The sequence below is a fragment of the Anser anser genome (genome assembly GCF_964211835.1).
Source record: "Anser anser genome assembly, chromosome: 5".
Classification (NCBI taxonomy): domain Eukaryota; kingdom Metazoa; phylum Chordata; class Aves; order Anseriformes; family Anatidae; genus Anser; species Anser anser.
The window spans coordinates 42,427,529-42,442,912 of NC_139725.1; the positions used below are offsets into that span (position 1 = coordinate 42,427,529).

A 15,384-nucleotide genomic window follows, 5' to 3' on the forward strand; every position below is an offset into this window, starting at 1 on the left:
CGGCCGAAGGCGGAATTTTTGTCTCCCCCCTCCCCTCCCGGCCGTGCTCACGTGACGCGGCAAGATGGCGGCTGCCGCGGACGGTGAGGCGCGGGGCAAGGGGGGGGGTGGCGGTGTCGGGCCCGGGCGCCCCCTCACCGCCCCCTCACCGCCGTCTCTTGCAGGCGCCGACCTGGAGGCCTCGCTGCTGAGCTTCGAGAAGCTGGACCGGGCCTCCCCGGACCTGTGGCCCGAGCAGCGTGAGTTTTGGGGGCTCTTGGGGGTGGGGGGGAGCCGCGGCAGGGTGCGCTCCCCCTGCCCGCCCCGCTCACCGCCGCTTTCTCTCTTGCAGTGCCGGGAGTCGCCGAGTTCGCCGCCTCCTTCAAAAGCGTAAGCCGCCCGCTCCGGGTCTCCTGTGCTGCTGCCCGCGTCCTGGCCGAGCCTCCTGCGGCTCGCTGAGCCTCCCCTCTGCAGCCTGGGGTGGAAGGAAGGGCTTTAAGCTTTAGGAAAGCCTCCTCTGGGGTCCTCTCCTTAGTTTGTGGGTGTTACTGCCCTGCTTTAACCCTTAAAGCGTCCAGAGGAATCTAAAAAATAAGACTAAGCATTAAACTATCCCCACAGAGCACCTGGAACCCTCATCTTCCCTGTCAGTTTAACTGGCCTTAAGTTTTAGCTCAAACTTTCTTGTGTGTTCCCAAAGATGCCCTTGTCTGAGCGTGGTCTGTTTTCTGCATCTTGTTTTTCTTTTCCAAACCAGCCTATTACGAGTTCTCCTCCCAAATGGATGGCTGAGCTGGAAAATGACGATATAGATATGTTAAAGGGTGAGTATGGGCGCTGGGGAGGGTGTGGTTGTCAAAGCAGGTGGGAATTCCTTCCTTACAAAAAAGAAGGGTTAAAGGGCTTGCTTCTGAACCCTTCTGGAGGTGTAGGGATGGGGAGTGGGCCTTCTGTGTTATTCAGTGTTTATTTTAGAGTCTTTGTCGTGGATGCCTAACAGTTTGTGCTTTTATTCTTTTTACTTTTTTATTCATTATCCCATTAATTTATTTTACTTCTGAAAGCAAGAAACTCCTATCAGCGAGCCCTGTGGCCTTCGATCTCTAGCCCTTGCATTTGCAGAATCTCCAGCTGAAGGATCTAGATTAGTAGTCTCTTTATCTTGTCAATTACCTCGATTTTTTGTTACTCCTGTCATCTCCAGGAAAATATCCTGACATCAAAGGCTGTCTGTTTTTTCAAAACAAGCAAGTAAGAACTAGTTAAACCTGTGTAACATTATATATTATGTTTCAGTTACCTCTCTTACTAATATTTTACTGTAGAAATACAATAGGTGTCTCCTGTTGTTTGAGAAGAGGCATAAGGGTTTTTTTGGTAGACCTCAAATGATTAACATTGGTGACCAGCTTAGATTTCTTGAGTGGCTTGCTGAATGATGTTGTGTGCATGTGTTTTCACTCTTGTAACTGAGATCTCCAGTGGAAACGTTGTTTGTAAGGCTGTTTGAAAAGCTGCATAAAGGCTAGCTAGCATATGGATTTACTGCATATTACAGTCATTTGTAGCAATCATCCTTGAGCTTGCTCTTCTTTCTCACGTGAATTCCAGCTGAATTGTTCTGTGTTGGAAGTAGGACAAATTGCTTTTTATATGGCCATAACTTTTTGCTGGTTCTCATGTCTGAGTTGTAAGGATTAAAGAACATATTCTGCACAGCTCAAATTGAAATTGTAGAAAGTATTACTTGAATGCTCTGTGAAATAGTAAACATATAAACTGCCACTAGAGGTCTGTAGACAGCGTTAAAAATCGTGCTTTTCTCTCTTTTTAGAGTTGGGGAGCCTCACTACAGCTAACCTGATGGAGAAGGTTCGTGGCCTGCAGAACTTGGCTTACCAGCTGGGGTTGGATGAATGTAAGTTCTATGCGTGGATGTGACTGGCTGCGTTGCAAATCCTCCCACTAAAACATGCACTTCTAGTACACAAGTAGTTGGAAAAGTGTGTTGGCGGATTTGGTAAATATCTCACAGTTGTGGTGGTGCAGTAGGAGATCTTCTGATGGGGAAGTGTGCTACCCTGAACAAGTCTACCCTGGTGCAATGAAACCTAACGTTTAGAGTTTCTTATCTTTGGGGTTTGACTTCTATTTTGAATATTAAGGTCTAGTAATGTGATAAGATAACACAGTAATTTGTGACCTTCAAAAACAAGGAGAGGGCACCTGCAGAACAGAATGCCTACTTCTCCAGCTTACAGCCTACCTGCGTGGGGGAAAATATCCTAGCAGTAATTACCAGATATCACTTTGACTTACATTTGACTTAAATAAATCGGGTAACTTTGCTTCACTTCCTGCACAGCTGCTGAAGCTATTTCTCAGAATATTTGTGGCAGTACTTGTGTGAAACTTCATGTAATACCTACACGTTGAACCTTTTACTTGTTAGCAATTAGTGCTCATGCTGCTTTCTGGTTCTGTAGTTGCTGTGTTTTCTCCTATAGTCAGCTGTAGCGGGAGGTGCTGGCAGTACATACTGAAATTGACCTTCATCCCACTTACCAACAACCAATTTTTATCAATTTTTTTGGAGCTGTTGCTTTCATCATCACATTTGGGACTTTGTTGTGAACAGGTTGATCCAGCTTTGAAGATTTCAAGGGGATTGTGCTTCCTTTAAGCACTGCCTGTGCATATTGACACATTTAAATTTTTTTGCTTAATTTTGGCCTATCGTAGACATTAGCTGTAGTTACTCTTGGGCTATGCGCAGAGCTTTGAAAGCTTACCAACTGTAAGCCTAGAATGCTCTAATGCTTTTTTTTATCAACAGATCATTAAGACTGTTTGAACACACTCCCTGCACTTAAAAAAAAAAAAAAAAATATTGCACTTTCAGTGCTAATGTCTTCTAAGATTGTAAGAAGCATTTAGGGGAGTAGAAGTTATACTTTAACAAAGGAAACCTTAGTCAAATACAAAGACTGGCTGATTGACATGTAAGCCTACAGCTTAATTGAGAAAGCCAAGCAGCTTTGCTATGCTAAATGGAGTTTAAGCAGACCCTAAGTTACATCAAGTGAACAAAGCTTAGCAATTTTTATGTTGCATTTATTTCTATTTATTTTTACCGAGAACAAATAAATATGAAAAGAAGACCAAGTGAGGAAAAAACGTTTGAGGTCTGAGAGTTATAACCATTAGTCTATGGTAACTGATTTCTTGAATTTCTAAGGCTTATGAAAGCTCTCTTCGTGTTTGTAACAACTTGTTGATGAAGTCTACTTTCCTTTAATCTGTAATATATGTAAAGCTTTGTATGTCATAACATGTACATTTATTTTAGGAAAACTTTCACAGAAAATGAAGTGCTGAGTTTGAACAGGGCCTCTCAGGACCATTTTTTCCAATACTGTCTTTAAGTTGTTTTCTCTTGCAGACTTAGATAAGTGAGAAAACAAGAAGAAATGTAAAAAAAGATCTGTTTATTAAAGTTAAGAGACTTGTGGTTTTGGTTCAGAGGTATATGATTTGATTATATCTTTGTATATTGAAATGCATTACTCCATGTTTTTATGTGGCTGATCATCGAAACTGCTTATCAAAAACAGGATTAAAAAAACATCCTGACCTATCTCCTCTAGATGGCAGCATGAAGCTTCTCATAGCATTCTTGATACTTCTTAAAACTGTATGCTTTCAGTCACAATTTGAAGTTTGTTTTTCCCAAGACATTTTTTGACCGATTTCCTGTTCTAAATGTGTACTGTCCTTTTGGCAGTACTTTCACAGGTTTCATCTGTATTATGTGAGAAACAATCCTGCTTCATTGTGTCAGCAACTTATTCACTTTTCCTTCCAGTGCTCCCCATCTACATTTTAATTCCTTTGTATTTTCAAAGGCTTCTGTGTTTGTCCAGGTTATTTATGAAATGCTGTTCAGGACCAGAACAATTCCTGCAGCACTCCATGACAAATAGACCAATTCAGTGACTTTGTATTTCTGTTGTGAGGTCTGTTACAGAACCAGTTCACAGCACCCTTCTTATAAATTTATAATTATTAATAAATTATAATTCGTGAGGCAAAGTGACATGTGGGACTGGGTACCTCTTCAAAAGCTTTCTTTATCAAGGCAGTATTCTGACATTAAAATTGAGATCTGAGCAGTGAATTTAACAAGATATAGTTTGAAATTAATAATTACTTAATTATATGCCTTTTTTCTTAAATTCTGATGAACTGCCTTAGTATTTTGCCTGGGACCAATGGAAGGCTGATATGTTCCTAATCATTTGGGTTATTCTACTTATTCTTTAAAAATACTAGCGCAGGCTCTTCAGTGTTTGGGAGCATCTTGAGTGGTCCAGCAATTACTGGCAGTGAACATCACTGTCCACAGAACCGTTTGGCAAGATATATTAAAAATACAGGATGCAAGTTATCAACATCTGATGACACAGAGTTAACTCAGAAGAATGTTATAATGTCTACCTGCGCTATCGAGAAAGGAAAATGTTTTCATGAAATGTTTTCATCTGTGACATAATGTATAAGCTATATTTCTAGACAAATACAGGAAACAAAACTATACTACTGCTTTTCTCTAGGAATGGTTGAATACTACATGGTTTACACATTCTTATGTGTAGTTCCATTTGTCCCTAGCTTTTTGGCCATGGATTTCTCTGTCTCGTTTGCTTTCCTGTGCTTCTGACAAATGTATGCTCTTTGTACCTAACTTTCCTCCTCTTTTTCCTGTAGGGTTACCTTTACTTTCTATAACCCGGCCTATTTTTTGTTGAATGCCCCGTGGTTTCTGTGAATCGAATTAAGTTATTAACATGACTAGATTTCTCTATTGAGTGAAACTGAATAGACTTGCCCTGCTTTGATTGTAACACTAAGTTCATCAAACAGCAACTAGAAACTTCAGAGGTGACCTTTAATGTCAGAGGTCTCGGATGCAGCAAATGTCATTCGAACTGGGATAATGCTAACAGAGCTTCCTCCAGTATTTTGATGGGCATTTCAGGAGTTGAGCATCTTGCCCTCTGTTAAGATTTCTGTGCAGCGTGGCTCGCATCTGTTTGGACTACACTAGCTTTATTCGATAACACAACAGTCTCAGAGTTTGGGATGATAACATCACAATTTGAGATAGACATTTGCCACCTGAAATGGTTAATGCAATTTTTGGTAATGCCAGTTCCCTCCTCCTCCTCTGAGGGGACAGTGACTGCTTTCTGAATAAGGTAGCTGTTGATCTTTCCAGTTATTTATCCAATTTCTCCAGCTTCAGTGGTACCCAATAAATTGAGTTCATAATTGCGTAAAATCAATTGCTGACTTGGCTTTTTTCTTCATAGCTTAAAAGGCTTATGTTTGGCAGATACCTTGTAACTATCCTAAGTTTTTTTTTTTAACCAAATAAATGATGAGTGAGCGTGTTTTTTGTTCTGGCTGCATGTTCTCCCAAACATTCATTTCCCTTTTACTAAGATGCAGGCCATTAAACTGCCTATTAAAGATGGACTAGTCTTCCATAATTCAGAGCTTATTTGCACCACAGAATAAAACATAGTGTTCTATAAAGCTTTTTTTTTATGTTTTGCCAAACTTTGGAACAAACCAATTTGTAAAAGGATAAAGTAGGTAGGATGGAGAAGCAGAGAAAGTATTGCATCTCTGAAGGAATGTGGTTGTCCAGAGACTTCTGGAAAGCCCTGCTATGAATTTCCAACATCTTCAGGTACCACTTGGTAGATTAGTTCAGAAGTCCTGAGGTGTATATATGCCCAATATCACAGCCATGCTTCCTGTTCATAAAATCTCACTGATGCTAGTATGATTATCAGGCTGCTGTGCTGTCATACTGTAGCTTCAGCAATGAAATTCATTAGTATAAGACTTCCTGAAAAGCCTGGTCTTTTAAAGGCCTGATATATTTGGGAAGGGGAAGGTAATGGTGCTTGTATGCAGCATCTGTCTTAAACATTAGAAAATTTGGGATAACTAACCCCACAAACATGAATACCTCTTATAATTTCCCTACCAGCAGTGTAAGTCTATAATTTTATGTTAGATTATATTTTCATTTGGAATTGGAGCTGTTTTGTGCTCTGCTTCCTGTAAGATTAGGAATGTAAGAGACTGTATTTTCCGATGTCAAATCCTCATATTTAAGAGCAACGTGGCAGTTCCTGAAAATACTCAGCCAAGTGTCCCCCATAGTTTTGTGTGCTGTGGTTTTCACTGAGCTCTATACACTTTGCTTCTATTTTCTTCTGTGCAACACCTGTTTATCTTCCATATGTGTTCAGCATGTGTAAGCAAATTGGATAGCTAGTGTACAGTGGAAGAGCTGCTTGATGCTGGCTGTCAAGGGCCCAGGAATTACGCCTGGGTGCTGTGGGGGATGTCAGTCAGGATTAGTGATGGTTTTCATTACTATGAAGAATGAGTAAGCGACTAGGGGTTTTTAGCCTGGAGGTGGACAATTGGTGCGGTATGTGGAAAAAGGTCTGTAAAACCAACGAATGCAGAAGTGGGAATGGGGAACAACTCTTCACTTTTTTTCAAAGTATGGGAGCCAGAGAGAACAAAATAATGTTAGGACAAAATCAAGGAGGTTTCACTGTCTAGTATAGTCAAGAGCTCATTGCCTCTGAAGGTTGTGGGCCCAGAGTTATCTCATTCAATAAGCGAGACAGATTATTGGATGATAAATCCATCAGGAGTGTCTGACCACAAAGAGGTCACCAGTGGCTTAGAAATCTTGGAGACTCAAAAAGCTGGGAGAGATTACGAGGCAGGTTGGGCTAGGTGCTTGCCCTGGTCATATGCTCTTCTGTAGGTATTTGCCATTCGCCTATCGGAGATGAGGTGGTGGGGTAGAATGACAGATTTTATTTTTCATTTTGAATTTTAGTAATAGGCTGGGCTGTAATGCATGGTAGTTCAGCATCTGCTACCAGAAATCACTGAGGTGTCCCTATATTGGAGAGAACTTTCCAGAGACTGATGGAGGTAGGAATGAGGAACAGCTACCCTGCTCCCAAGTTAAGCTGTCCTAGGCTGTGAATTGTAGCCCTCTGCAGCTTCACAAGCCTCTGAAATTTCTGGAAAATCATACAGGGAGTCCCTCTGAACTCCAAGCTAGTTACAGATTGCCATTCTTTCTCAGATTGGTAGTCTTCAGTTTTTCATTTCTCTCAGATAAACGCTGTCATACGTGATCTCTTGCCTGCGAGTTCAGCTTTGTAGGTTTGGAGAAGTAGAGCACTTCCATCTTTTTCCTCTTCCCTTGAGCAGAATTGAACTGTGGCATATTTTGAAACATGTACTTCTTAGTTCTGGCTGTGATCCTTGCAGCCTGCTGTTGACATGGATAATTTCAAAGCTGTTACAGCTCTTCCCAACATGACTGAACGTGAATTCACGCATTGATGCTTTTTTTTTTTCCCCTTGATGTTGATCACAGTTAGGATAGGTTTAAGTCAGAGACTCTGTACTTTGTCTTTGGTAGATTGTGTTATTTTTAAGCTATATAAAACAGGACGACACTTCATTTATCATTAAACTTGGACTTTGCGTAAGCTGTTGGATTAGAATGGAAGTAAGGAAAGGAGGGAGGACCGTTTATCACCTTACTGAAACATCTCTTTCGTTTTCTGTAATGGATCATCTTTTCAAGGAGTGTCTACGTGTAGTACCAACATACATTGCATAAGGGTTGGACCAAATGATCTTGGAGGTCTTCTCCAAACTAAATGATTCTATGATCTATGTGTGCATTGTATGGATACACACATTGTCTCTAGGCTCCATGCAAAACTAGTGGCCAGTGTACTCCAGCAGACTTAAACAATGTTAATGATGTAATTGATCAGATAAAAAATATTTACTGACCATTACTGCTCTTTGTTTAGTCCTGAGTCAATTAATGGAGGCTTTTTAAGCTCAGAAGCCTTACTTTACGTTTGCAAACATGCCCCCTACTTAGTGCAATACAATTACTAGTGTCTTTTCTAGTTGGCTAGTGCCTTTTCTAGACTGTGTACACACTTGTTTGTAACAAAATGTTTCAGATTCTTACATTTTTAGGAAATCAACAGGTTAACAGGTATGTGTAAATAAAGAGGGTTTTAATATTTGGGGTGTCAGTGGGGAATCTGTCTCATAGAATCATTAAGGTTGGAAAAGACCTCCAAGTTCATCTGGTCCAACCATGCCCCTACTACCAATGTCACCCACTAAACCATGTCCCTAAGCACCAGGCCCAACGTTTCCATGAACACCCCCAGGGGCGGTGACTCCACCACCTCCCTGGGCAACCCGTCCCAATGCCTGACTTTCTGAGAGGAAATGTCTCCTAAATTTCAACCTAAACCTCCCCTGTTGCAACTTGAGGCCATTCCCTCTAGTCCTATCAGTAGTTATCTGCGAGAAGAGGCCGACCCCCAGCTCCCCACACCTTCCTTTCAGGTAGCTGGAGAGAGCAATAAGGTCTCATGATACCTTCTGGAATCTCTAATGTCAATCCATTTTGGTAAAAGCTGTATGTTGCCAGCTTTTGCTCCCTTTCTGCAGTCTGGGAAGTTGCACAGAAAGGGAACTGGTTTCTCACCGTTTCTTATTGATCAAAATGGGGATTTGGAATCTATCCAGAAGAGCAGACTTTGCTGAACATGACTGTTTCCTTGGAGAGATAAGAAATGGTGGAGCTAGGGAAGGAGACCAACTTGCAGGACAAAGGAGGAAGTGAAGGAGGATCGCGTGATGTGGACACAAGACAGCAAGAATCTTGGTGCCAGTGATCAGGAAGATGCAGCAACGTTCTCAGTATCTTGACTGCTGCCAAAAGAGTAAGGAGGACGGTCGCTTTTTCGTTGGTAAAAGCCAGCACCTCCAGAAGTGTAGTGCTTCTTGTGCTAGTGTGTCCATTCATCTAAACTGAGAAGGAAGCGAATGTGTTCTGGAATCATCTATACTGTTCCTAAGTACGTTGGACTCGGAAGGGAATATTTCATGCCAGATCTAGTGCTCATTATGTCCTTAAGGTTAAAATACACTATTTGTTGTTGTGATGTGGGCTATCCTGCTTAGGAGGGAAACGGTTCGAGATGCATGTGCTTCGATATGCCTCCATGTAATATTTCTGCTCTGTGAAGAATTTTCTTTGTAGCAACTGTTTTTCTTGGTCAGTTCCCTTACATTTTGCTGCCTTGCTGAATGAATTTTCATTGCATTTCAGCTTTGCCTGAAAGCATATTTCTCTCTTATTTTGTTATTTAGTACTGTGTTTGCAAGGACTTTGTGAAATAGTATATACATCGTGCTTCAAAGCTTGAAGGCAGAGTTTTATAGCCGGACAATAAAATTATGTTCTTTGGACACTGGATTTCTGTAATATGCAGTTAGCATAAGGATTTACTTAGTTGAATTAGTAGACTTCTCCCAGAAAATGTCTCACATTATGGATGGTTAGTTTGTGGGTTGGGAAACGATCAGAGGGTATTTCGGGAACTATACAGTTGATGGAAATGATAATGCTTGGTTTTGTTTTCCTTACCAGTTATGTGCTTTCTGGAAAAATACAGAGTTAATACAGGCTGTTTTCGATTTACATTCATAGTCATTCTCAGTCATTACTTGGTTGTTTCAGAAAGGTGAAAAGACCACTTGTTATCTGTTAGGGTATTTATACGACCCTGTCACTGTAATGTCCAAGCTGCCATGATTTCCATGTGAAACCTTGGCCTTTCTCCTGATTCTCTTTATTTCCTCCTCCCACACCGTAGATCTGCTTCATTTTAATGCACAGTGATATGGTAAGAGGTACTCTGCATCTGCAGAGGGACGAGGAAATCACCTTTCCTTATACTGCTCGCTGGGTGGTTTATTTACTGGCAGGGTTCTTCCTGGTGGAAGAGTGAGACATCAGAATGCCAGCCTGAGATTGGCATTCATACATGATCTGTGAATTGGCTAATTTTGACATGTAGGTAGTTAAGAAATAATTACAGTCAGAGGAGTCATGACCTCAACTTTTCATCATCTCCATTGGCTTGTGCCCCAGTTTGGAAGTGAGGAAGGTATAGGAAGTTTTAATTGTACCTGTGTGATTTATCCTCAGTCAGCTCTTTAATTTCTTCTGGCTGTCTGAGGTTTCCGACACGCTGTAAATTTCTCCAACTTTTTCATTATCTGCAATTTCTTTATGACTCATGAATCGGAGTGGAGAGAGAGTGTGGATTTACAGCAGAGATAAACATGTCCATAAAGTCTGTATCTGTGTCAGTAATTGTACTGCTGTCAGTGACTGTCCTGTTTTACAGGTCTCTCTTGGGAGAGGAACACGCTTTGCTACCAGTGTCAGAGAAGTGTTCGCTTTGATTTGCATTAACTTGCCAGGAGATTAGGTTGCAATGGTGAGGATGGAAATTGAGTCTGGACCTTGGCTGCTATTGTTTTTTTTAAATAAGTGGGTGTGTGGTTGCCCTCTATGTGCAGAAAAAAAACAGCAGGTCCAGACTGTTCCTAAATACAAAATCAGGGAGATGCAGTCTACTGATGATACAAAATACGATATTAACCATATGCATAAATTGTGCATTCTTACCATAAAACAAATGCTGTATCTCGGTAACTGTCATATTATTTAAAAAATGGAAAAAAAAAAACAAAACATTGCATGGATCTTTAGGATGTTTTCTGTCTGCTTGTGAAGTAGAACAAATATTTCTCTAAGCTTCAAGAAATTTCTGCATCTTAGCTTTCTTCCCCCTGCCTTATGCCGAGGGGAAAGAGCTATTGTGGACTTTGATGGAGGGTACTAATATAGCACCCTAATCTCCAGGCATTGATGAAGATGCCAGCTTGCTTCAGAAGGAGGTATATACTGGGGGAGCTTGAAGAGGAGAAAATTCTGAAAACTCTCTTAAATATGTCAAAGTTAAAACTTCTGCAGTTCCTCTCCGCAGTTATTTTCTGTTTGATGTCTGTTGCTGATACTTTTATCAGTATGTATTTACATGCTACATGTAGAATCTTCTGTTGTTAATTATGTAGTTTGGGTTGGATTATTTGTGATTTACTAACTTTTGTTAACATTAAATATGCAGTTGTTTTCTCTCAGAAGTATTTTTAAAAATTGAAAGTGACTGTGAAAACCAAACTTTCATTATGTCAGGTATGCATCGAGAGCCCCAAATGCAGCTCACTGATATTTTACCAAGTCTTCTGGATGTATTTTTCAGAAGGGAGATCATAATAAATAGTATCTGTGATTATCTGTGTAGATAGTTTTTTGACTATTTACTGTCGCACAGATGTAGGAGCATTAGGAATGTTAAGATAACATCTGCCCTTGTGTGGTTGTTAATCCTGAAGCCTAATGCTGGAAGTACAAAGTGGAGCTTTTTGAGTGTTTGACAATGTCCATCTGGGTCTAGTAAGTGGGTTGCCAAAGTTAGGTGTAAGGACCGTGTGCTAAGTGGCCAAATACCTGGCAGATAACTGTGCTGTTAAAACTCCTCTTTATCTTAAAGGACAGTGCCCGGTGCAACAGCAGTTCTCCATCAAAGCTGAGTTACTCTGCGATGCTTTTTACCTGATCTTTATTGAAAGGTCTGTGATATGTGTCTTTCCTTTTCCTTTCCTCTCATCCTTTTCCTCTCCTTGTTTATGTTCCCAGTCATAGTTTGTGTAGATGTTTGATTTTGGTAAAACAAAGGTACTTCATCCACTGCTTCGTACTACTTGCCTTAATTTTAATGAGTCGATGGATGGATCCTTAATTTTACATTGATGGAGTGAAGGTTGATACAGATACTTTCCATAGTTAGGAGAAGGGAGGGAGCCTATGCAGGGTTAGTGGGGAGGAAGAGATCTGATTAATCTGGAGACCAGTGGAACAAACATATTTCTTTAAAAACTTTGCACGCATTCACCGGATCTGTCACCATTAGTTTTCTGAATGATTTTTAGTATGCTTATCAAAACAGTAATTTGTGCTTTGTGAGGACATCTGGAGTATTAGTGTTGGTCAGCCAAGCAGTTGAGGATGTTGTTCAACTACCAGGGTGACTGTGCAGCCTCCGTTTTTGGGGATTTTCGAGGCCTCACTGAATAAAGCCTTGAGTGATGCAGTCTGACCCCATCATTGGCTCTGCTTTGAGTAGGAGACCTCCTGAGCCCTTGTAACCCAAATCATCCGGTGATCTGATGATTCTCTGATGTAAGATCTTTTCTAGGAGTAAGTTAATTCGAAGCCTGCGTTCCCCAATCTCACCTGAACACAGCACCAGGCGGTTGGTTCAGCTCAGCAGCTTTGAGCAGGAGATCTCAGGTAGAACTCTTCTGGTGTGCCTTCATGTGAGCAGCCTGGTTAGGAGCAAAAAACCTCAGGGTTTTTGTATGGAAGTGGTGGCTTTCATACTTTGGAGGGGATGAGAAATGGTCTTTCAAATACTTCCATCCACAGAGTTGATTATTATCTGGGCAACTGAGGCTGGGGAGCCTATTTTTCTTTACATGGAGATACAGTGCATTCAGTATCACTCTTTAAGCAGAGGAGGAGAATGATCCTCCATGTATACAAAGGTTCTTGTGTGTCTCAGCTCAAATGAACAGTGAAACCAACATCACTCGTGTAGACAAGCAGGGGGGTCAATGGGGCTTGACTGAAGAGCTTTTAGCCACAAAAGTAAGGGAATGGGCTGTCACATTAAAGCATTTCTACCTGCCACATGCTTGGCACAGAAAGAAACATGACTACAAACAAAATGTTCTTACATTATACTGTCAGAAGCCTATTTTTTGCTACTCTCATTCTGACAGGATAACTTGTAGACTACTGTCAGTGGAGGAATTGAAGATGGGGAAAAGTTTGATCAAGCATAAGGTTATGTGCATTTTTCCATTATGGTTTAAGAAACACAAAAATGCCATACAAATCTTGGGAGATGCTCTGGCAGGGACTTTAAAACCTTTGCAACTGCTCTGTATCTATTATTTAAATTTCTTTTGCCTTTTCTCCCTTTATCCAATTTTTTTTTCTGCTGCTTCCACGTTAATAGAACATTTCCTCTGTATTTACAGATAATGGAATTATTATCCCTGTATTGCTTCTGAAATGTTTTCCTGTAAATTTTGACTTCTGGCAGGAGTGAAGATTACTTCCGTCCTGTGGAATTTTCTTCCACGCTATGGATAGTTGGGCCTATTTGCAGGGTTGCAGCTGATCCTAGTGAAAATCTCACCAGGATGTGGCTTTGGAGACCTTGGTTTGGTTTCTGGCATGACCGCTGTTCTGCTTGGCCTTTTTGTTTGCCTTCTCACATGCCCCTATTTCTGCAACTAGACGGTGGAGTTCATGGTAACTTTCTTTTGCAACACAGTGGAAAAAGATTAAAAAACAACAAACAGCATATGAAGCCTGAGTCATTACATATCCTATTCTGTATGCTGTTCTCTATCATCCCCTGTTTGCTCCCATTATATGCCACGGGAAGGCATGATTAGCATATTGTGTCTTTACTAGAAGTAAAATGAGATTGTGGTAATGAAACAGATCCAACTATCAAGTGTGCTTTGGCCTGGAGCCTAAGTAGGGTACCTAAGAAAAACAACCCTATTTCCAGCCGTTTGCAGATGTCATATATGAAAATATTTCTCTTTGCAAGCTGCATAAACGTTAAAAATTGTTAGCATAACAGTTAGTCCATACTAATACCAGGGATTATTTACCTGTTTGTGGCACATTGACCTTCTAGCTCAGGGGCAGTGGAGTTGCTCGGTATGTAAGGATCAGTCCTGCTGTTTAGTTCTGCCAGCATTTGTGCTATGAGAAAGGAAATACAGTGTACTTGGGGAATAGGCTGGGATGTTGGTGGGGTATTGCTCTATTCCCTTCCACTTTCCTCTGGTTTGGATCAGGTGATAATATGTACAAGGCTACGTGAAAATCCTCCTAGCACTTTATTGTTTTATTGAGTGGTTTCAGTTATTTCTGAGCTTGAAGTCTTCTACAGGATCTATCATGGGCTTCCCTCTTGCATCAGCAGCAAATGCCGTGAACATCCCCTGCGTGCAATGTTGCTAGACCATGTCTGATAGTATCTGTCTCTTATTGCCTCATTAGCTTGTGAGCATTAGAACAAGATAAAAATGCCCTCAAGCTTCTTATCTGATGATTGTCGTAACCTTCTGAGTGCCATTAGTTTAAGTTTGCAATCAAACGCTTCCCTCGAGTATAAGGAGCGCTGATTAAACCTGAAGTGTCCCCGGGGGCTTTTACAGCTGTCGTGGGGGTGGTGGCTGCCCCTCTCCAAAAGGGGAAGGGGGGCTGCAGGTCCCGGTGGGGCGGCCACTCCGCAGACCTCCACGTGGCTGCCCCAGCTGTTCCGCTTTGCCTAATGAATTGTTTTACAAGGAGAGGCTGGATATTGTCATCACAAGCTGCCTTCCCCGGGGACCGAAGCCAGCCTGATAATGACTAATGTTAGTGATAGTAATTGAAGTGTGATGGCTCTCCAGGGACTCGCACACGCGTAGAGCTGTCAGGCACTTGTGGCTGGTGCAGTCCCGTGAATACCCCCGAAATGCCTTTTAATTGCTTGACTTTCATAACTAGTTCCCATATATCTCCTGCAGAAATACACATTTTATGGGGGGAGGGAAAAGAAACGGAGGACTCTGCTCTGACTCTCCCTGTACACGTCGAGTTTATTGCCCTGATGCGTTGCGGATGAGGATGGCTGCGTGTTCTTGTTCCTCTTCAGTCCCAGTGCGAGCCTGCTCTGTCGCTCTGCACAGGTGTGTACAACTGATTTCACCTGAACATACCTTTCCTTTTATGTCTCAGCCCTGTCTTGTCTTATACTGATCCTTCACTTGTGGAGGTTTTGTACTTGGTTATGAAAGAACACAGTTTTATTTCAAAAAATAAAAGGATCACTGGTATTAATAGTGTGGAAATAATGCTGCCTATTTGCAATTTGTTAGGCGTCACAACAAAGGAGTAAAATAGAAAAACAATCTTGTAATAGCCTAGTATATCTGTGCATCCCGATGGGACTAGAGTTTATGGCCATGAGCTTTTGGGGTTTAGGACAGAGAGCAGACTAACTTACATAAAACAGTGAAAATTTTCTGAAAATTTTCTTCTCTAGAAATTCTTTATTGAATATAGCAGTGGGCTTGAGACAAAATATAGTAATACAGTAAAATATAGTACTTGAGATAGGAATAGCTGGAAGGGGGGGGACTGTCCCTCACTGCCAGGACAGCAGCTTCTGTTTTTTCAGCCTTTTTTCAGTGCTGTGTTGAGGTGGGCAGATGAAGCCCATTGGGTCAGAGGAATGTTTTCTGCCAGAAATATCATAATCAAAACATTAC

The 15,384-nt window shown here is 41.3% G+C and overlaps 1 protein-coding gene across 10 annotated transcripts in view; it reads left to right on the forward strand.

Moving 5' to 3' along the window:
* Position 1: 1 nt before the first annotated feature.
* LIN52 (lin-52 DREAM MuvB core complex component) overlaps positions 2-15,384 on the forward strand; it is a 46,434-nt gene continuing 31,051 nt past the window's right edge. Inside the window, exons 1-6 of one of the 10 annotated variants that reach the window (XR_014585212.1) lie at positions 2-83; positions 165-239; positions 332-369; positions 737-803; positions 1,184-1,230; positions 1,814-1,897. Coding sequence is in view for 9 of the 10 variants with exons in the window: in XM_083838680.1 (XP_083694806.1) it covers positions 65-83; positions 165-239; positions 332-369; positions 737-803; positions 1,814-1,897; positions 2,487-2,662 (459 nt within the window). In the remaining variant the exon portion in view is untranslated. The other 9 variants (XM_083838680.1, XM_083838686.1, XM_083838681.1 and 6 more) reach the window with 9 other exon arrangements.